Consider the following 23,478-nt stretch of genomic DNA (forward strand, 5'->3'; position numbering starts at 1 on the left):
ACTCTAAAGCAGATTATAAAGCACGAACTGCCTCTTTTTTGGGGGAGGGGGATTGTTAGGTAATTTAAACACACTATCTACCAGTTAGGTTCAGTACACTTGTAGCTTCCAAAGGAAAGGCCAGGTGTGTCGCTCTAGCCCTCAGGAAGGAGCGGCAAAGCCAACCGAGCTTACACACTGAAGATTTTATCTCCAGAGTCACATGTGGCTAGGAAGATGGTTCAGCATGAGGACACGAGTTTGATTTCTCCAGAAACCACATGACAAGCTAAGTGCACACCTATAACCTCAGCCCTGGGGAGGCAGAGAGGGTGATTCCTGGGGCTTATTCCCATCAGCTCCAGTCTGTTATACATAAGACAACTGTGAGCTAAGCCAATCAACAGTGATTTTATCATCTTCCTAATGCTGCAACCCTTTAATACAGTTGTGGTGACCCCAGCCATAAAATGATTTTCATTGCTACTTCATAACTATAATTTTACTACTGTTAGGAATTGCAATGTTAATGTCTGTGTTTTCTGATGGGTCCACCCCCCCACCCCCACCCAGCCCCCACTTGCACAGGGGTCATGACACACAAGTTAAGAACTATTGCTCTGAGGTAAACAGAATTGGCAGACAGTCACATACTGACTCCAGCCAAAAGGAAACATTGTTTATATAACTGATCAATCTCCTACACACCTTTCTCTTTTATTTATTTTTTATTTTTTATTTTTTTTATTTTTTTTGAGTCAAGGTCTCATTATTTATTTCTAGTTATCTTGGAACTTGTGATATAGACCAGACTCGCCTGGAACTTAAAGAGTTTCACTTGCCTCTGCCTCTGAGTGCTGGGGTTCTCCCCATCCCCTACTCCCCCACCCCTCCACCTCCTTTTTTGAGACAGGGTTTCTCTGTGTAGCCCTGGCTATCCTGGAACTCACTCTGTAGACCAGGCTGGCCTCCAACTCAGGGATCTGGCTATCTCTGCCTGACTGCAGCTGTTTTCTTTACCAACTCTACAATGTAACAGTCTGTGACAAACTGATCTGTCAGCAGCTCGCTCTCTCATGAACAGGGAAGCTAGTGGAGCTACCTCATCATTGCCTACAATTCTAGTTAAGCCTACTCTGTTTTCAACTCCCATTGCTAGTAAGAGGAAGCTTTCCTTTATGGCAGGGCCTTCCACACATCTCCTTCCCAAGAGACACAGTGGCTTCAGACAACCAGTTAATACCCTGAAGCAAAACAACGTCTGAAATTTCGGTCGTATATTAAACTAACTCTTCAAATCCCCTCTGATGGCAGCAGCTAGCTTCATCTTTTAAAGAGAAGACTTCTCCATTAATTTGAAGTGATTAGAACCCAAAAGAGACAGTCAACAAAATTTGAAAGGCAGAACTGAGTGCTTTAGAAAAAAAGGTCAGTCAGGAGGCACAGGAAGGGAGCCTCTCTCAACTCCTCTCTGCTTTGTCAGCCACGTGACAAGCCAGTCACATGACTTCCTGAAATAACATCTTTTGGGGTCTTGTTTCTAATTGCACTCAGTGTGTGTGTGTGAGTGCATATGCATGTATCAGTCAAAGAACAACTTTAAGGGGCTGGCACTCTTTTTTCACTACATGGGTTGCAGGGACTGAGCTCAGGTCAGGACTGGCAACAGGTGCCTTTACTCACCACACTACCCCCATGACCCCAAAAGTGAATTTTACAGTAAAGATCATGTTCACTTTTCCCTACCATTGTTGTCCTTGTTTGCAATAATTTAAACCTTCTGTAAACCAAGATTTAATTTAAAAATTCACAGCTTATATAAATAAGGCTTGTTTTGCATTCAAGAATACGGCTTAGTACACAGAGAAACCCTGTCTCAAAAAACAAAAACAACAACAACAAAAAAACCCTACAGCTTAGTTTATGGATACACTCACTTTGACAGCACCACATACAATAAAACACATCACTGGGGTTTTCCACTCTTTCTGAAGGCAACACAAGGTGTTTTTTTGTTTTTGTTTTTGTTTTTTAAAGGGAGTGGGAGAGAAAGTGGGAAAGAGGAAGAGAGGAAATTATTTGTGAAAAGCACACACCTGGTCGTGGTAGCTGGAACTAGAGCTGCTATTTGCACCACAAGGAGCCTGTACTTGAGGAGGTCTTTCCACAGGACAAGCGGGATCGCTGAAGGAAGGAGAGACTGGGACGGCTGGGTGGGGAGTATGGTGGTGGTGGTGGTGATGTTGGAAATGGTGGCCATGCTGCTGAAAACAACTTGAGTGTGCATGTGCTAATGCATGGTGACTCTGGGACGTCCCTCCGCACGGTGAGTGCTGGGGACAGCAGGAAGGTAGCCGTGGCATTGCAGGAGGGCCCGTCTCTGGGACAGCACTAGACGCAGTTCTCCTTGAGTCATCTTGAAATAGAAACAAAGGCAAAGAATGATCAAATACCACTCCGCAAACCTAAGTACTGTGTATTAACCTGTAAACAAGAACGTAATGTGCTAGTGGGCTGGGGAGGGTCATCAGAAGTGACAGACTTGTTGCTCGAGACTAACCACCTTAGTTAGACCCCTGGAACCTACATGACGGAAGGAGAGAAATGACTACCTCAGTTGTGATCTGAACTGTGGACATGTGAGCACACATACCAATCATTCAATCAATCAATCGATGTAATCTTTAAAATAAATATGAATATGATGGTGCCATACACTTAACACATTCAGTATGCAATGTTATGCAGTGTCTCCACACTATGACTTTTCTGAAAATATAAATTCTTCAGGGGGTTCATACATATCATGATGTATAAATTTGACAAGAGATGATCGTTTCTTAGTATTTGATAATAATAAAATTTCAGAACTATCAAGTGAATTCTTCCACTTTCTGCTATGAAGGAAACGATCTTCTGACTCCCTCGAGCAGTAACACCAATCACTTTCCCACACTGCAGACTGCTAGGTACACTCAACTGGACGTGAAGCCACAGCATCCACCTCAGTGAACATCAGGCTGGAGCACTATCTGCCAATCCTCTCATTTGCTTCTTATTATTAATGTTAAACTTTTTATCTGTTGTATGGTATCATATAAAATGTTAGAATAAAGAGGTGTCTCATCCGAGTGAGAGAAAAACACCTGGTAACACAGTATCAACTCAATGACTACTTGCTGAACATATAAATACAGCAGATGGGAAGCACAATTCAAGCACATGCACTGACTACAAAAGTGAGCTGTGCCAAGTACGGCAGGTTTGAAGGTGACTCCCGAATGGTCCAGGGGAGATGTCCAAGGATGGCTGGATATAAAGTTTAAAACAAGGAGAATGGTGTAAAATCACAGAATGAAAGTCAGCTTCCTGGTGACGGGTGAAAGCAATGCAATTCTGAAATGGGAGGGCCAAGGAAAAGCCTGGGAAGAAGACAAGAAGACTGTCCCCAGACATATGGTGCGTGTCTAGTCACTCTGAAAGTCAGAAGCACATTAAAAAAAGAACGGGCCCGACAGCAGGTGAAAGCACTTGCCACTGAGTCTGAGGACGTGTGTTTAACTCCTGGACCCCATACTGTGTAGAGAACTGACTTCTCCAAGTTGTCCTATGACCTCGAATGGAAACAACCCAAATTAAGTACACACAGATGACTCAGGAGTACCTCTCCATGTACTAGGAAATGGAACTGGTGAGGATACTGAAGACAAGGAGAACACAATGTTATGGCTAGAGACAGAACACAGGCTTGGGATTCTGAATAGACAGTGGGTTAGTAGTTAATCAGGCATCTCGAAAGAATTGCAGGCGTAAACACACAAAGGCTTTTATAAAAGCTAACATCAAGTGCTGCAGAAGCACATGCCTGAGAATTTTATTCTTTAATTTCCTCCCACGGGGGATGAAAGCCCTGAGGAAAAGGAGGAGTTTTAGAAAACCGTGGCGGGGAAGGAAAGAGAACCCACAGGACACAGAGGTGAGTTACTAGCAATCGCCCACTTTGAGGTACTCGCACTTGTGAAGACATCAGCCCTCATGGCACCCGGTCATTACCTGCACCATTTAGGAATTTGGATATGAGTATAGTTAACTGGCTTAAGTAACTCAAGGTTGAAAATCTGGACAGAACAGGGAAACACATGATAGGCTGAAGTTGAATTGACATTCCTATCAGGTTTCTGTAAAACAATTTGGCCTGGGACAAGCAAGTCTAAAAGATATAAGTATAGTCTATTATCAAGAATGAAATTTCAGAGACTACAGTGAAGTTAATACCTAAGAAATGAAACATTTAGAAGGTACTAAAATAAACAATCATACGTAATACATGAATGAAAGCTTTGGCCGGGCAGTGGTGGCACATGCCTTTAATCCCAGCACTCAGGAGGTAAAAAGGCAAGTGGCTCTCTGTGATTTCAAGGCCAGCCTGTGCTACAAAGTGAGCTCTAGGACAGCCAAAGCTGTTACACAGAGAAACCCTGCCTCAAATATCCAAAATAAATGAGTAAATCTTTACATGATAATGAAATGTAGATACGAATATGGCTACTAAGGCTACCAGGAGAGAAGTGAAAGAAGACTTGAAATCCTTACCTCAAATATGCTACTGACCCCAATCAAAATATTTAACTTTGGAGATTTCATATAAGATGGGAAATGCAAGGTCAATACCAAGGCACTTTTAAGGAATAAATGATAATATAAAAATCACATAAGAGAAAGAAAAAAAAAATCACAGAAGAGGGGCTATAGCAATAGCTCAGGGATTAAGAGTTCTGGCTAGAGCTGGGTGGTGGTGGCTAAGGCCTTTAATCCCAGCACTTGGAAGGCAAAGGCAGGTGGAACTCTGTGAGTTCAGGCCAGCCTGGTCTACAAAACTAAGTTCCATGACAGCCAGGATTGTTACACAGAGAATTTCTGTCTCGAGGGGGAGGAAGGAGACTTTGGGTAGTCTTACTGAAGACCCAGGTAGGTTCCCACCATCCTTATGGTGGCTCACAACTGTCTATAACTCCAGTTCCAGGGGATCTAATAGCCTCCATTGGTACCAGGTAAACATGTGGTAATAGGTATACATCCAGGCAAACATGCATGTTTCAATTTAAACATGGTTTCAATTTAGTGTGTGTGTGTGTGTGTGTGTGTGTGTGTGTGTGTGTGTGTGTGTGTTACCAAGTAAAGTGCCAAGAAAAAATATGCACTCAATAAACCAAAGTCCATTTTGCTTCTGCCTACATTTCTTTTCAGAGAACATGGTACTTGAAAGACATCCTTGGGATGCAAAGAAAGTCTCATTGAATCCATCCATTAAATAATTTTCCAGTTTGCTCAATGAAAGTCACAGAGATGTTATCAGAATTAAAAGCAAAATGTATTTTAGACCATAAAGTGCTCTCATTAAAAATAGTGACATAGTCAATTTGGGAGCTATAGCATCTATTGATATGTCCTTGTTAAGTAAGTTTCTGTCTGCACCACTATGTGTGACAGACATCAAGCAGCCTTAACCTAGCAAGAGAGAGCCAGCAATAGAGCTGCTAACTGAAACACAAGAAATAATGTGATCAGAGCTGAAAATACCAAACTCTTTAGGCTGGGTATGTAGCTCAGTGACAGAAAACACACTCAGCATATATGAGGGCCTAGGCTAAAGCCAAACAAACAAACAGAAGAAATGTCTTTCTGACTTTGGGTTAGGCAATGCTTCTTATCTGTGATGCCAGAACAAGGGGCAACAAAAGTAGAATAAATGACATCATTGAAACCTTTAGAAAACTCCTATTCCCATCTTAATTAATTACAGAATACGCCCAGGGGTATAACTGGTGGGCCATGAGGGAACTCTCATTAACTTCATGAGGAGAAGCCAGTGTTTTTCTCAGAAGCTAGACCTTTCTGTCCTCTACCAGCATGTCACCAGCGTTCCAATTTCTCTGCCTATGACCAGTTCTGGTGACTCTGCTTCTGTTTGTTCTTTTTAAACTATGGACACCTGTGCATAATTTAACCATGTATCTCAACATTGGGTTTTATCTCATCTCATTTCATTAATCAACAGTGATGTTGAGCATGGGATTCATTGTTCATTGGTCTTTGGAAAGTGTCTGTTCAATCCTTCGTTATTTTTAAATTAGGTTGTTGTGTGTTTTTATTATTTCAGAGTTCTTTACGTATTCTAGGTACTAGAACCCTTATCAGACATGACTTACAAATAATTTTTCTTATATTCTATGGACTGTCTTTCACTTTCTTTACTTTGATACACAAAAGCTTTAACTCTTGATGAAATTCAACTTATCTACCTTCTGCTTTGCTATCCAGGAATTCACTATCAGCCACCTGGTTTTCCTCAGTTCTTAGTTGAGCTAAAATATTTGTCACATACAACACATAAAATTCATATTAAGTCATAGTGTAATTATAATACACAATGCTTTGCTCCCAGGAAGTACCTCACAGCAACACTGTGAAAGAGTCCCCCGACATCCTTACGTACCACCCACAGAAGAACCAGCCGCACTATTGCTTGGAAGAGTAGCTGCAGTCTCTGACACTGTGGAAGGCTGGCTACTGGCCACAGCTGAAGTAGCATCAGAGGCTTGCTCAGAGGTAGATGGATTTGAATTGCTAATGGAAGCGCTAGTAGTTTGTGATTCCATCCTAGCAGAAGTGGTTGGTACTACAGTAGGTTCTATAAAACACAAAACACCAAATTAGCATCTCACAGCAATTAAAGAATGGGTTTTAATTCGAATTAGCAACTTATTTTTCCCTCTTTGAGATAGTCTCTTGCTATACATAGCTAGGTTGGTCTTAGAATTCCCCTATTATGGCCCGCCAAGTGCTGGTTATAGGCACATTCCCCACACCTGGACAAGTTAACGTCACTATGACAATGACTAAAAGAAACAAGCATTAGGAACAAACTTCCTAGAAAGTATAACACATGGTAAAGAAAGCTTTCGTGAAACTTCACTGCAACATCAAACCGAAATGTCACTGAAAGATAAGAACTGTATTGAAAAACACCAACATGTGCTTGTACAATCTAGTGTAAACAGTTGTTCAAAGTTTTCCAGTAGGACTAGGGGTGTATGTTAGTGGTAAAGTGTTTGCCTGGCAGGTGTGAGGCCCTAGGTTTGATCCCTAGAGCCAAGAGAAAAAAGTTTCCAGTACCTACGAAGTTTTCTGGTCTATTTATTGCAAAGAAAAGGGTGAGAGCAAAGTCCAAGTTCTGCTGCTGGGCCACGTGGTCAGACTATCAAACCACAAACAGCACTCTCTGGCACAGCATAAGCCCAAGACAGGCTGCCCAACCAGCACTTCTGATTTTACCACAGTATGACTACGCTGTTATTAACCACGCTCCATGTCCTCCCCAGGAAAACTAGGAAGGCAACAGGTGTTTCTGCAAAGAACTATTAGGACAAAATGTGACCATTTATAAGGCACCTCATTATCACTCTTTATGCACAGCAACCATTTCATAACATTAGCTATGACTTTTAATATTTATGTCAATGCCTTTATTTTTAGAAAGTTTATGAATGTAAATGAACACAAATATAAAAATTTTAAGAGTAGTAACAGTCATCAATACTTTCCAATAAAAATTAAATTATGAATAAGGTAAATTTCAAACATCTGATAATAAAATGGTCATTTCAGATATTTTATCCAATTCCCTTCCTAACCCAACAGCTATAACTCCAACTCACCATCTTCATCAACAGTAAGGTCCACAACTTCGGCTGCGTTCTGCCTCAGGGGCTGTATAACAGTAGAGATCCTACTGCGGTTTCGAGGCTCCTGGGGTCGACCTGTATGCAAACTTGAACCTTGGCTCCAATGAGATCTGGAGTGCCCAAGGGTTGAACGAGACCTTAAATAACATCAACATCAAGTCAGTAAATATAAATGAAGAATGGATTTTTTCAGTCACTCTAAAACTCCACAAGTTTTTCTTATAAAACACTTAAGTTCTTCATGTAAGACTTCTCCCAAGAAATAAGTCATTGGATTAAAAACAATGACTAATGCAATGTCAGGCACTCAATAAACTGCTGAATGAAGGCACTACAACCAGATGATCAAAGCACACAAGAGATGCTGCTGTCAGATCAACCATTCAAGTATACAAAAAGACAGGAACACTGTTCCTGGTAACCACTGTTCTGAATATCCACTTTGATTATAAGTGACTGTTACCACACATTGTAAGGAATGTCCCAAGTTATTCACTATAATAAAGGAACACACACACACACACACACACACACAAATCCCAAATATGACACAGAGTCATGTCTGTATAATCCATGTCCCAGGCTAGGTTTGCAGAATTTAACTTTGGGAACCCTGTGCCAAGCCAAGCTTCTGGTCCTATCCTAACGTAATACACAGAAGTAAGGAGACAACAGAGAGAATGATGACACTGGCTAGTCTATGAGCTTGTGAGTCATAAAAAGCATTACCTGATCGAACTACTTTAAGCACTGAATCACAACCTTAAGTACCTTGAGTGAATGGCATTGCACTCTTCTCAATCACTCTCAGGCATTTAGATGTTTATAGGTTTTAATGATTCAAAATAATGATGAAAGAGTACTTAGGGATAGTGAGATAATATTCTTATCCCACCTAACGCTTCAGGAGAACAACTAAATCTGTTTTTGAAAATGAGGCCAATTGCTGGGTGTTTGTGGCACAAGCCTTTAACCTCAGTAGGTGGGAGGCAGATGCAGGTGGATCTCTGTGAGTTTGAGGACAGCCAGGGCTACACAGGGAAAATATGTCTCAAAAAAAGAAGGGGGGGGGATAATTCACAAGTTGTTATGGAGTTTGTGTTGTTTTTTTCTTCCGTCTGCTCAGACAAAGTGTAAAACTACACATATTGTAAGTTTATCACGAGCATGTGTGACAAATATGAGCCAGATCCATTAATATGCAAGGTTAAGCAGGGGTGTCACCATTAAGAAAAAAATATCAAATTCAAAGTGGGCTGAACTATCCTTAACAATGCTAGAGCCAAGAGTTTAAAAATAAATTCAAAACCTAAAATTCTCAAGAGACAGGGGTACGAAAGGTAATTCCTAAGACAATACTAACCAAAGACAATGCATTTAAGAAAGCATTGCTGGGGGCTGTAGAGATGGCTCAGAGGTTAAGAGCACTGACTGCTCTTCCAGAGGTCCTGAGTTCAATTCCCAGCACCCACATGGTGGCTCACAACCATCTGTAATGAGATCTAGCACCCTCTTCTGTGTACATAATAAATAAATAAATCTTTAAAAAAAAAAAAGAAAGAGAGAAAGCATTGCACATCATGAGCCATCATTGTAAACAAATCTAAGATAAAATCATTTCTTACGAGGACAAATGATCTCCCTTAAAATTTTCTGAGAAAGGGCTAGAGAAATGACTCTGGTTAAGAGGACCTGCTGGCCGGGCAGTGGTGAGTGGTGGTACACACCTTTAATCCCAGGACTTGGGAGGCACAGCCAGGCGGATCTCTGTGAGTTCAAGGCCAGCCTGGTGTACAGAGTGAGATCCAGGACAGGCACCAAAACTACACTGATTGATTACTGAGAAGCCCAGAACCTATGATGAGTGGGGGGGTCCTTTCTTCTCCAGGAAGCCGTCAAAAGCAGGCAATTCCAGGTCTACTCTGAAAGCCTCATAGATTGTTCTACCTTGAGATAGACTACCGGACAGAGCATGAGTCCAAACATAAGGTAACAGTGTCACAGAGGTCTTCAAGGCCACTATGACACTGCAACTGTCAATTCCTAACATGAAAGACTGAAAGATAGACATATTCTCTTACACAGGAAGGGCCAAGAACCAGCCCAACCATGACAAAGGTGCATCTCAGACAATAACAGAAAAACTACCTAGAGATCACGAGGCTGCCTTCATTTCAAGATCACTGCCTCTTACTTGGAAAAAGGGTTCTGTTTGGTGAAAGCACTTCCAATTCCATAAGGAAAACAGGTCTTACTTTCTAATTGAATTGGTGCTCTGCCTTGTGAGCAGTGGCAGGGTAAATGTGACAGCCTATGGCACACACTGTAGCATGCAAATTTCCCCAGTTTGGGGAAATCATTTAAAATGGGAAGGAATCGAGGGAACGGCGTGGGAGAGATGGCTCAACTGTTAAGAGGACTGGCTGCTCTTCCAGAGGACTGGATGACGTCTTCTGGCCTCGATAAGCACAGCACATACGAGATACACATACATACACGCAGGCAAAACCCATACAAAAAAATAACCTCCACATTTTTTCTATATTATTCTTTTTTTTTTTTTTTTTTTTTTTTTTGAGACAGGGTTTCTCTGTGTAGCTTTGTTCCTTTCCTGGATCTTGCTCTGTAAACCAGGCTGGCCTCGAACTCACAAAGATCCGCCTGCCTCTGCCTCCCGAGTGCTGGGATTAAAGGTGTGTGCCACCACCGCCCGGCCTTTTTCTATATTATTCTTAAAAAAAAAGAAAGGGGGCTGGAGAGATGGCTCAGCAGTTAAGAGCACTGGCTGCTCTTCCAGAGGACCCAGGTTCAATTCCCAGCACCCACATGGCAGCTCTCAACTGTCTGTAACTCCTGTTCCAGGGGATCTGACACCCTCACACAGACATACATGCAGGCAAAACACCAATGTACATAAAATACAAACAAATCTTTAAGGAAAAAAAAAGAAAGAAAATGAAAACAATTTCCCTGCCATGAGAAGCCACACTCTAATGGTATGCAAATAGAAAAGCACACCAATCCTTAAATGTACTTCTAAAGACATTAATATTCATTCACAGACTAGTTTGGTGTATCAAATAAGCAACTTTACCACTAAAACCAATATTTATCATCATCTTAAGCATAGGGTAAATAAAATATTATTTTTTTTTATTTCAGACAAGGGGCCATGATGTCTGAAGTAATTCTACAAAAGAGGCATGGCATATTCATGTATCTATCTAAACAAATGAGATCTTTCTACTCACTCACTAGTTCAGAACTTAGCATGATCAAATGAAGAATGACATCATAAACAGCCTTAAACTTGGCTCCCATAACACAATAGCACAAATTTCATGCATATCAATGAGGACAATCTTGACACAAGAAAATAACAAGGTCTGTTTTAATATTAATGAATAAATTCAGAATTATACCCAATATTTACATATTATTCACAGCTAAACTTCACAATTCATGAATTCTGGTGTAAGTAAAACTGCTGTCTATTTAGAGCAAATGGGGTGATGATAAAAAATACTATGCCGGGCGGTGGTGGCGCACGCCTTTAATCCCAGCACTCGGGAGGCAGAGCCAGGCGGATCTCTGTGAGTTCGAGGCCAGCCTGGGCTACCAAGTGAGTTCCAGGAGAGAGGCGCAAAGCTACACAGAGAAACCCTGTCTCGAAAAACCAAAAAAAAAAAAAAAATACTATATCCCCAGCCAGGTGGTGATGACACACGCCTTTAATCCCAGCACTCGGGAGGCAGAGCCAGGAGGATCTCTGTGAGTTTGAGGCCAGCCTGGGCTACAGAGCGAGTTCCAGAACAGGCACCAAAGCTACACAGAGAAACCCTGTCTCGGAAGAAAAACAAAAAACAAAACAACAACAACAAAAAAAACTATATCCCCTAAGATTCTAATTCTAGCTCTAATGGTCTGGGATAGAATTTTGCCACAGTGAGCTTTACTTTCTAATCCAGGTGAATCTAATGTATCCTAGCTTTAAAACTAGTACTCTAATACAATTATAATCAAGCTGGGAATCTGGAGGGAATAGGTAACAAATATGTGAAAGTGTCTACATTTAAAAGTTCAGTATACAACTAGGAAATAAAATCTCACCGATAGCTTTCTCCAACTGTAACAATCTCCACTTCACTGTCAGTTGAGGTAACATTAATTTCTTCATTGGCAGTGACCTGGGGAGTGAAGGAAGCTTCTATCACCACAACATCTTCATCAATACTTCCTGGAAACAAAAAGCAAACCCATTTAAAAGACAGGTGTAGGCTAACCACTAGGCAAAAACTTTATCTTGACCTTGAAGACTATTAAATTAATATGAAAATAATGGAGAGTTATACAGCATCTCTTTTGTTGAAGAGCCAAAGATGAACCTAAAGAGTCAAAACTGCTACAACTTCAGATTTGTGAAGTGGAGGGCAAAAGCAGTAGCGGAAATAAAGCAGCTGGTAGTGGAAGGCACTTGGGGTGGGAATGAGTACCAAGTGTTGAGACTGTGCAAAGAGCAAAAGCTTTGGAACTGGAACCACATTCCAAGAGCTCTCACTCTGTGTTTGATGTGCCTTCTATAGTTCTGAAGGTCTCACTCAGGAAGCTGTGTCACTAAGGATACTGCACACAGCAGCAAGGAAGAACTCACAAGCAGAAAATGTTCCTTTCTTATTCTCATGACTGTGAGAGAAACCTTACTACCCACAAAGCTTAGAGTTTTTACCTAACATCTGTACTGACAGGTCCTTATAATTAAGGCAGAGGTTGTTTTACTATGAAGGCTGAGAAAGGGAGTGTGGCTTTTTAAGAGCCATGGTCACTGTGAGCAACCTCGTCTGCACTGGGTAGGATCCCACTGATCCCTCAATTGAAAGGCATCCTTCCCTTTCCCTCAACACCCCAGCTATCACCATTACACTGTGTTTAAGAACCTGACCATCAGATGACTCGCATTAGAATGGCAAAGTATTTTGACTGGTTATGACTGGCTTATTTCACTTTATAAGACATCTAATGGACACACACACACACACACACACACACACACACAGATTTTGATCAAGTTGTTCATGACAACAGACAACCACGAGAAACAATTCAAATGCCATCAGTTGGATAAGTCAAATGTGTATGAAGAAACTAACTCAAGGGTCCATGAATGAACCCTGAAACTATGCTGAGTGAGACAGCACATAGGAAGGGCCACATACTGTGGTTTGTTTATATAAAATGCCCAAACAAGGCAAATTATATTTGGCAAACAGATGAAAGGTTGCATGAGACAAGGCGAGAGGCAGAAACAGACAGTAAAAAAAAAAAGCAGGTGGCAGGTAACAGAGCTGACAGAAATGTTCTAAAATTGCACTGTGCTCACAGTTAGACAGTTTAAGATTAATAAAAAAAACTGAATGAATTGACATAAATTATACCCCAATAAAGCTATGCTATTAAACGTGAACACAGCTCCACATAAGATACAAAACTAGAAGTCACCGGGCGGTGGTGGCGCACGCCTTTAATCCCAGCACTCGGGAGGCTGAGCCAGGCGGATCTCTGTGAGTTCGAGGCCAGCCTGGTCTACAGAGTGAGTTCCAGGAAAGGCGCAAAGCTACATAGAGAAACCCTGTCTCGAAAAACCAAAAAAAACAAAAAACAAAAAACAAAACAAAAAAAAAAAAACCTAGAAGTCAATCAATGGAGGGAGCTACATTTTGGAATAGAAAACCCAAAATCCCACAGATGTCAATTCCCCCAATTTAATGTGTATACAGTCCAAGAAAAACATGACCACATGCCTTCTCACTATTATTCCCAGGTAAGCAAACTGATTATAAAGTGTATTTGGAAAAATAAGCAAAAACATTGAGAAAAATGGTAAGGATTTTATAATCAAAGTATGTTCTTTTGCAGAAATACACAGACAATCAAATCAATACAAATCTCACACAGGCTGAGGGATGGTTCAGCAGGTAAAGGCACTTTGCTACCAAGACTGCTGTTCCGTGTTCTACCCCTGGGACCTACACAATGGAAGGAGAGAACCAACTCCCACAAGTGTCCTTTGACCTTGACATGCACAACCCACCCACCCCCATGCATACAGTAAGCAAATTTAAAATTTAAAAAATCCAATAGTAAATCTAAATGCACAGGGAATTTAACATATGACAATGATGGCATCTTAAATCCAAGGGGGAAAATGTTAATGGGTGATTTGGGGGCAGCTGGACAGCTACATGAATTCGGATCCTCTGAATCCATGAAAAAAGTTGAGTGTGGCAGTGCATGTAGTACTGGGGGGAACTGTGGAGACAAGTAGATCCTTGGTGCTCAATGGCCAGCCAGCCTAGCCAAATAATGAGCTGAAGTTTCAGTAGGAGATCAACTGTTTCAATGAATGAATGAATGAATGGAAGTTAAATATAAGAGAACAACCAGAAGAGACATCCAACTGCACATGCACACCTGCACACATGTGTACACTTACACGAAGTACATGTAAGGCACGCACACACACATACAGATTTTAAGTTGTAAGAAAGTCTCATATCCACAACTAACTGGAAACTCCAAAGTTTTAGTGGTATAAAACAATAAGTTTAAAAAATAAAGAGAGGTTGGACAGATGGCTCAGTGGTTAAGATCACTGGCTGATCTTGCAGAGGACCTGTATTCAATTTCCAGCACCAACATGGTAGCTCACAACAGTCTAGTCACAACCAGTTCTAGGGGATTCGATGCCCTTTTCTGGCCTCTACAAGCATTACACACACAGTGCATGACATATATGCAAGCAAAATAAGATAATTCTCTAAAATAAATTAAAATGAACAAAAATAACAAGTAAGTCAGTGGTCAGGTAAAGCTCATTGAACAATCACAGAAATAAAACATTAAAATGAGCCTAAATTTATTAATTATCTTGAAATACCTGAATTTTGCTGGACATGGTGGTACATGCCTTTAATCCCAGCAACTGGGAGGCAGAAGCAGGAGGACCTCTGTGTGTTTCAGGCTAGCCTGGTCTACACAGTGAGTTCCAGGACAGCCAGGGCTACACAGTGAGATCCTACCTCAAAATAACGAAACAAACAAACCTGAATTTCTTGACAAATACTACATGGATCAAAATATAGGTAAACCTCACTGTAAACTGGGATAACTCAATGTCCAACAAGGTTGCTATTAACCCAACTGACACTTCATTATGGCTTTCTGTTTATGAGCAGAAATCGTAATAAATGTAGAAGCCAATTAATAAAGATGCATCAAGAGAGAACTATTTCTCAGAATCCCGGTGAACCTGACACATGAGCTGATGCTTGTAAAACAACATCCACCAGGCAGCGGTGGCGCACGCCTTTAATACCAACACTTGGGAGGCCAACCTAGTCTACAAAGCAAGATCCAGGACAGGCACCAAAACTACTCAGAGAAACCCTGTCTCAAAAAAACACCACCACCACCACCAACAACAACAACAAAAAACCCCAACAACATCTAATACTAAGTTCAACTAATTTATTTCAGGTGAATTGGCAAAAGCAGTGAGTGCTGGACAATTGCTGTCTCTTAGAGCTTAAAAGCAGTATAAAATGCTCAAATTTCTATCAGGCACTACAATTAGCCCACAAATGCTAATGCACACTGCTGTACCCAAGTATCAAACCACATTGACACTGGCAGATAAAACTAGTTAACACTGACACTCCAACCCTATCCTGATTAAAACATACTTGACTTAGTCGCCAGGCCTGGACTCAATGTCAAGTTTTTACCACTCTAAGGCTTTAGCCAGTCACTAATATGTGAAAGAGTGGAATTTTTTTTTTTTTTTTTAGAAACAGAACTAAGCCTCATCAATATTTCAGTTTCTTCTGAATTTAAGCCACTCTAAAATGATTCTCCAAATGCACCGGCTATAATCAGAAAAGGACAGGGAGGACTAAATGAGAGACACACAAAACTCACAGAACTGCACTGTGGCTGGAGTTACCTACCACCTTCATGGCATCATCCACTGTTGAGAGCAGAGGCACTGGATGAAGATTCCTTGGGCATTCTGGCACAGCAGCAGGTAACGTTTTAAGTATATATATGACACACTTTCAGATGTCATTCAGATATATTTATACAGGTGTGCAAGTTTATATAGCAAATATTCATCAGAAAGAGTTGAACTATGGAGCATTCAAGCATAGGAACCGCACAACTGTTGAACAAGTAATTGTGCATGCTGATACAAAAAGACCATTATTTATCTCTGCATATTTTCATATTTTCTGTTGGAGAGAAACTATTAACAGCTATTACTTCTGGGCAATAATGAAATATCTAAAGAGGAAATTTATTTTATGCTTTTATAATTCTGTATCATTTGCATTAAACTGTTATTTTATGAGGATGGGTGTTTTGCCTGCACGTATGTGTGCACCATTTGTGTGTAGTGCCTACAGAGGCCAGAAGAGGGCATCAGATCCCATGGGATTAGAGTTACATACAGTTGTGAACCATGTGGGTGCTGGGAATTGAACCTAGGTCCTCTATAAAAGCAATCAATGCTCTTAACCACTGAACCATCTCTCCCAGCCTTAAGTCATTGTTTTGTTTTTCAAACCAAACAAGCAAACAACAACAAAAATCCAAAACCTACTTAAAAATAAAACATTTCTCTAGAAATCAAAAAATGTCAGGGCTCATTAACTTTTAGGACTTATGCTTCTCCAGATAAATGCATACCAGAGCATACACCACATACTTATCTGCAGGGTGGTATGTGCACAAGTTTATTCTACTTAACCATAGTTTTCTATGCATGTGTTTGATACAAAGGAGGTGAGATCAAACAGGAGAACACACGGCACATGTAGAAATGATCATGCACTCTACTAAGCACTATCAGGATTAAAGTGAGCCTATTGCTTTAGGTACATGCTTGTTTAGAACATGCTTGTTTGAACCTGGGTTCAAGCCTTAATATGCAAAAACTAAATAACAAAATCTTTCAAATACTTCAACTTATTTTTGTTTTGTTCTTTGAGTCAGGCTCTTACTGTGTAGCCCAGGTTATCCTGGAACTCACAGAGATTCACCTGCCTCTGCCTCCCAAGCACTGGGATTAAAGGTATGCATGCCTCAGAATCACTAAGTTGAACTTATTTTTTTTAGCAATAAAAAGGACGGTAAATTTAGTATGGTGGCACATTACATGCTTGAAATCCTAGCACTGAGAAGCTACACCACCAAGAGCAAGAGTTCAAGAAACCCACAACAAGAAGACTATCTCCAAAAGAAACAGAGAACAACAGGAACACAGTAACAGATTAAACTAAGATTAAGCAGATTTTTATAGTGATTATAAACGTTCTTAATAGGTCTGAACATGGGGGAAATAATACAATTACCTGGAAAAAAAATTGCAAAAGTGAAATATATTACAAGAGTACTAAAGAGATGGGGGCTGGAGAGATGGCTCAGAGATTAAGAGCACTGGCTGCTCTTCCAGAGGTCCTGAGTTCAATCTCCAGCAACCACATGGTGGCTCTCAACCATCTGTAATGAGATCTGGTGCCCTCTTCTGGCCTGTAGGCATACATGCAGGCAGAACACTGTATACATAATAAATAAATAAATCTTTATTTAAAAAAAAAAAAGGGCCATAAATCAACTCATTTAAAAATTAATCTAGCCACGTGTGGTAGCATACACCTTTGGTCCCAGCACTTGGGAAGCAGAGGCAGGCACATCTCTGTGAATTGGAGGCCAGCCTGGTATACAAAAGCAAGTTCCAGGACAGCTAGTGCTACACAGAGATACCCTGTCTCAAAAAACCTAAAAGTTAATCTAATTATGAAAAAGGCATTGTGACCCTACCTATAATCTCAGCACTCTGGAGAAAGAAGCAAGTGGATCTCTGTGAGTTCAGGGCCAACCTGGTCTACACAATGAGTTCCAGGCCAGCCAGGATTACACAGTGAAATTCTGTCTCATAATCATCACCACTATCCTCACTGACATCTAGTTATAAATAAAACAGTTACTTAAAAAGAATTAACAAATATCAACAATGAATTGTGACTTAATTTTTGTCACTAGAAACTCTTTTAGTATCCTGGAGTTAGAGTAACAGCTTAACAGTTGATTGTTCATACTATTAAAGAATGAAAGCTATGAGGACTTCTTTGAGAACCTGGGTGTAGGCACAACGGCACAACACCTACCCCTACGGCCTTCTCACCTGAGGGAGCAGCAGGGTTGCTGGGGTTCTCGCTGGCAGATGCACACAGGTCCTCTTCTCCGTCCGTTGAGGAACTGGAAGAGGAGTCGCTGCTGAGGTCGTTCTCACTAGAGCTACTGGAGCTGGGGAGGAGCGCATACTTCCTCTGGGCCAGCACCTCCCGCTTCTTCCTCTGCACCAGCAGCCTCTCCTTCTGCTTCTGCGTCCTCTGGGAGGAGCTGCTCTTCACTAGTCTCTTTCTGCATGGGAGTCTCCTCAGTGCACTACCATGAAAACAAGGTCTTTTCATCAACAAGCCTGACACAGACTCTGCCTCAGTCCGAGGCCACTTTTGGGACCGTGCACTGTGACTTCTGCTTTTAGCACTCAGAACAGGCTGGGGATGTCTCACTGAGACTTCTTTGTCCTCATCTGAAGTCACAGTATCAGAATCCCCAAAATGGAGACTAGAAGAGGGAGAAGACAGACACTCACTGAAGGAAGAGTCATTGTCCCCATCACTTGGTGTCTCTAGATGTTGCCTCAACCCTAGGATTCCCTGATTTTCTTTGACATAATTCTGTACATATGAGGGGCCAGCCTGTTGGCTTTTGCGCTTTTTCCTCACAACACCACTTTTTTCTTGTTCTTGCTGGTTGCCATTCATGTCCTTCTCTTGTTTTGAATCATCACACAGGTGAGAGAATTCATTCCCCACTTTGCTGTTAATCATCTCCACTTCTGCAGGGAAGCTCTTGGTGGCCCCTAGGGGCTGTGGGTGCAGAAGGACCCCCTTCAGACTCTCCTGTGTTGTGGGCGCATCAGGAGGAGTCCCACTCTTCATAGCCACTTTTAGGGTGTAGAGATCGGTAAATTCAGGAGTCCATTGAGACATGGGAAACTTTAAGGCAGGCCTAGGAGACACAAGCCAGACATTGAAAGGACTCAGTACATCTGAGCTACAGAAGTGACTAAAGCCTGCAGCAGCCACAACATGACTGAGCTAAGCCAGTCACTTGATTTTTTGACCACTCTTCTAGAACCTCTGCTTTCTATCCCTACTGTCAGAAAGGCAGTTAACTGACACATAGTACTGACAACTTAGAGTAACCAAATGGACCTTGCAATATTCCTGCTAGCTTTCACAAGATAGCATATTTGGTCAAACTCAAACACTTCCTTTAAGCTTCCTTCATTAAACTAGAGAAGAGAATTAGAATTCAAAAGACTGCTATCTGTGCCAGCAGTCCCGTCACTGGGTACAGTCAAAAGAAACCAGTCTGCTGAAGACACACCAGCATATGCCCATGTTCACTGCAGCATTGACCACAATAGCCAAATGATGGATGAAGAAAATGTAGGAGATACACAATGAAATGTCATTCACCCATAAAAAAGAACGAAATCCTTTCATCTGTAATAACCTGGGCAGGCCGGGCGGTGGTGGCGCACGGCTTTAATCCCAGCACTCGGGAGGCAGAGCCAGGCAGATCTCTGTGAGTTCCAGGCCAGCCTGGGCGAGAGTGAGATCCAGGAAAGGCGCAAAGCTACACAGAGAAACGTTGTCTCGGAAAAAAAAAAAAAAACCTGGGCAGAACTATAAATCATTACATTGAGTGAAATAAGGCAAGCTGAAAAGCAAGTTCCACATGACCTTACTCACATGTGGGGTCAACAAAACTTAATCTCACAGAAGCTGAGGGCAGAATGAAGGTTACCAGAGGCTGGAGAATGGGGTAAAGAGGTGAGGGAAGGGGTCAACAAGTACTAGTTATAGTTACATACCAACAACAAGTACTAGTTAGTTATATATGAACAGCAAGTACTAGTTACAGTTATATACGAACAAGTTTTGGTGATAGTGTACAATAAAGTAATTCCAGATGATATTATCCAGTATGTTTCAAACAGCTAGAGAAGATTTTGAAAACTATACCCGAGAGAAAGATGTCTGTGAAGGCACATATGTTAACCTGACTGAAACATTACACTATGTACATTATTGATACTAACTTATCAAAACATTACATGGTACTGAAAAATATGTACAATGTTTAAGTTTTTATGTATCATTTAAAACTAAATTTAGGGAGGCTACATTCCTGAGGCTTTATAGGCAATCCACGTTTGCTGGGGGAGGCATTTTCTTCTCTGGTCTGGCCTATGCTCCTGAAAATAATCCTTTATTCATGCTCCTGCTAGCAACCCTAATGAAGGTGTAGCTCACCATCACCAACAACAAAGATGTAAAAGCAGAAGACTTGGGAAGAGGAAATGGATCAATGGGAGCGGAGGAGAAAAGACATGAGAGAGAGGAACTAGAGGTGAATATGATCAAAATACAGTATGTACATGATAAGAATATCATAACAAAAGCCATCTTGTATATGATTGATATACTGCTAGTAAAAACTTAAAATTTTAGCCGGGCGGTAGGTGGTGGCGCACGCCTTTAACCCCAGCACTCGGAAGGCAGAGCCAGGCGGATCTCTGTGAGTTAGAGGACAGCATGGTCTACAGAGCGAGATCCAGGACAGGCACCAAAACTACACAGAGAAACCCTGTCTAAAAACAAAACAAAAGAAACTTGAAATTGTAATGTAATTTAAATTCTAAGAAAAAATATAATAAAGTCATCAAATCACACTTTGGAGGTTGAAGCAGAAATACTGCAAAGCCAGTCACAACAAGACTCCCCCAATCCTATATCCCCTCCCCCACTAAAAAAAAGAATTCCACAGACTAGTCATCATGTGTTGTGGAATACTGCCTTGAGGGTATAACATGGTCACTGATCTCTTAAACTGTCAGCAGCTCTGAGTGCCAGGAGACTTTCCCTCATCAAAGGAAAGGGACTCATGAGGCCCACCTCTTCCAAAGAGTTTACAGATAAGCACTGTTAAAGCAGAGGTTGTAAGTCACCCCACCCCAGGATTTGCAGGCTATTAACATCTGCTAAGGGGAGGGGTGCTAAGGCCACATCCTTCCCCAAGAGCTGCCAGGAAATAGCTGCTGCTGAGAGACTATCTGCAGTGCAGCCAACTGCTCCCCTAAGAAATCCCAGTTCAATGATGGTTCATCAAGCTATAGCTGAATTGGTGTTTCCACTGTCAGTGCCATTTGGGGTGAGCAGACATTTGTTCACGTATCTACAGAAAAGTTCGTGTCTTCCCTTTGATATTTGACATGTTAAAATTGGTAATAAATACTTCCTATACCTTAGATGGTTTTTCCATTAGATTCAATAATTAACTAATAGAAGTACAGTTTCTTTCTCCTATGACTCTCTCCGACCTTCTAATGAGAACCTAATTCCAACAGAAGCTTGACCCAACTAGTGTGTTTACTGTCAGCACAACAAGCCTAGAGCAAGGACCAGGAAGCTGAGGATCACTGTTCAATCAGCAGCACAGCAGAAAAACAAGCAAACTTCCCACAACTGATCTAAGTGGCTTAAATCATCTCACCTCTGAAGCTGAGCTGCTGAACAAGGGACTTTACAGCATCAACAGCAATGCAATCTTTAAAATTTTTACTGATTATTACTTGATGCATGATGTGTGTGGCACCTGTGCCACAATTCAGAATATGAAGTCCACAAGACAACTTTGTGTGGTTGGTTCTCTTCAGAGATCAAACTCAGGTGCCCAGGCCTGGGTGTGAAGCACCTTTACCTGTTGAGCCTTCTCGCTGACTCACAGTGTAATTTTGTACATAAAAGAAGGATGACCATGTAGCATTGTGATCATCGCTCAAGGTGGAACACTCACTAGAAAGGTAGTTAGCCTAACAAGTGAAGTGTTGTGCTAGAGCAGTATGAGAATCTAAGCAGTCATAAACATGGTTGGTTTGTATGGTTTTTTTTTTTTTTTAAACAGTCTCAGTACCTTGCTCAGACTATCAAACTGCCAGGATGAAGGGCATCTCCTCCCTCAGCTTCCAAGTAGGGGTGACTATAAGTGTGTGCCACCATCTGGCTTTACATGTTATTTTCAACATCAGTTTTTATTAAGTACAACATGTACATATTCCAGTTTGATGAGCTTTTGGGCAACTAGCACACAGAAGAAACATCAGTGTTCATCACTTCCGTCCATCAACAGTTGGGAGCACTACCCTAACTTCCAAAATGATAGAACTGTTTCTCCCTTAACAGACATTTCTCCCCTTTTGGTTTTTCCAGACAGGGTGAAACAGCCCTGGCTGTCCTGGAACTTGCTCTGTAGACCACCAGGTGGCCTCGAATTTACAGAGATCCATATACCTCTGCCTCCCAAGTGCTGGGATTAAAGATGTACACCACCACCACCCCACTTAACAGACATTTTTAAACCTATTCTAGTTTGTTTGTTTGTTTGTTTGAGACAGGGTTTCTCTATGTAGCCTTGGCTGTCCTGGATCTCCCTCTGTAGACCAGGCTAGCCTCAAACTCAGAGATCAGCCTGTCTTCCTCTAACTGCTGGGATTAAAGGTATGAGACACCACCACCCAGCTGAACTACTTCTTAAAAACAAAACAGGTATTTTATGTCAAGAGTTTTCTTTCCTCTCCATAAGCAACAGTTACCAAAGTGCTTAATTTCATAGGTCTTGTGCTTTATTTCACAGCTCTATTATCAGAACAGACTGCATGAAATTAAAAACTGCAATGGCCTTTCCCTAAAGAATGTCATTTGATCTTTTTTTATGCTTCTTCCAAGGACAAGCAATGATGTTTCCATGCTTAGACCTGGAATATACAGCATGAGTGAGAACAGGCACAGAGTGAACAACAAATTTACAGGAGGCAGCTAGTCAGACCAAGACCATAACAACAAAAGGCAAGAAAGACCAGCTCAGAATGACAGGCACAGGCAGGTGTCAGCAAGAGGGAAGGAGGTATATGACATCAGTTACAGTAAGAGACAAATTAGTGTTAGAAAGGATGTAAGGAAACTAGAAACAGCCATGCCTTGACTATCAGCACCTGAAGGCAGAGACAGGCAAATCTGTGGGTTTGGGACCAACCTGGTGGTCTACAAAGCAAGTTCCTGGCCAACTAGGGATATAGTGTAAGACCCTATCAAATAAACAAATAAATAAGTAAATAAATAAATCTTTTTTAAAAGGAAAGAAATTGGAAGTATGTGTTGCTGATGGGAATGCAAAATGGTGCAGCCACACTGAGAAGCAGCCTAGCACTTCCTCAAAAGATTGAACCCAGTGGAATAGCTCAGGCCCAGAGCATATGCAAGGTTATGTTCATTCCCCACTATCAAACAAAACCAGTACAAAATTAACTGCTGACCGAACAAACCCATGCAATGGGTTATAACTTACTAATCAAAAGAAATTAAGTACTGCTCCAAGCTACACACTAATGAATATCATGCGAACCAATTATAAAAGACTATACAGTTAGGGTTGGAGAGATGGCTGAGCAATTAAGAGCACTTGCTGCTATTATGGAGGATCTAGGTTCAGTTCCCAGCACACACAAGGTGGCTCACAAGCATCTGTAACTCCAGTTGGCCTCTGTGGGCACCAGACACATATA

The 23,478-nt window shown here is 41.4% G+C and overlaps 1 protein-coding gene across 4 annotated transcripts in view; it reads right to left on the reverse strand.

The window, feature by feature from the left end:
* Positions 1-23,478, reverse strand: part of Rnf111 (ring finger protein 111) — an 80,637-nt gene that overhangs the window by 22,180 nt on the left and 34,979 nt on the right. For all 4 annotated transcript variants that reach the window (XM_059268198.1, XM_059268197.1, XM_059268200.1 and 1 more), the window contains exons 2-6: positions 17,965-18,857; positions 11,835-11,961; positions 7,698-7,861; positions 6,476-6,670; positions 2,076-2,395 (exon numbers count right to left, since the gene is read on the reverse strand). In XM_059268198.1, the coding sequence (XP_059124181.1) occupies positions 2,076-2,395; positions 6,476-6,670; positions 7,698-7,861; positions 11,835-11,961; positions 17,965-18,838 (1,680 nt within the window). In that variant the 5' untranslated portion in view covers positions 18,839-18,857. The remainder of the gene's footprint in view (positions 1-2,075; positions 2,396-6,475; positions 6,671-7,697; positions 7,862-11,834; positions 11,962-17,964; positions 18,858-23,478) is intronic.

This window comes from Peromyscus eremicus, chromosome 7 (assembly GCF_949786415.1).
Source record: "Peromyscus eremicus chromosome 7, PerEre_H2_v1, whole genome shotgun sequence".
Taxonomy (NCBI): Eukaryota; Metazoa; Chordata; class Mammalia; order Rodentia; family Cricetidae; genus Peromyscus; species Peromyscus eremicus.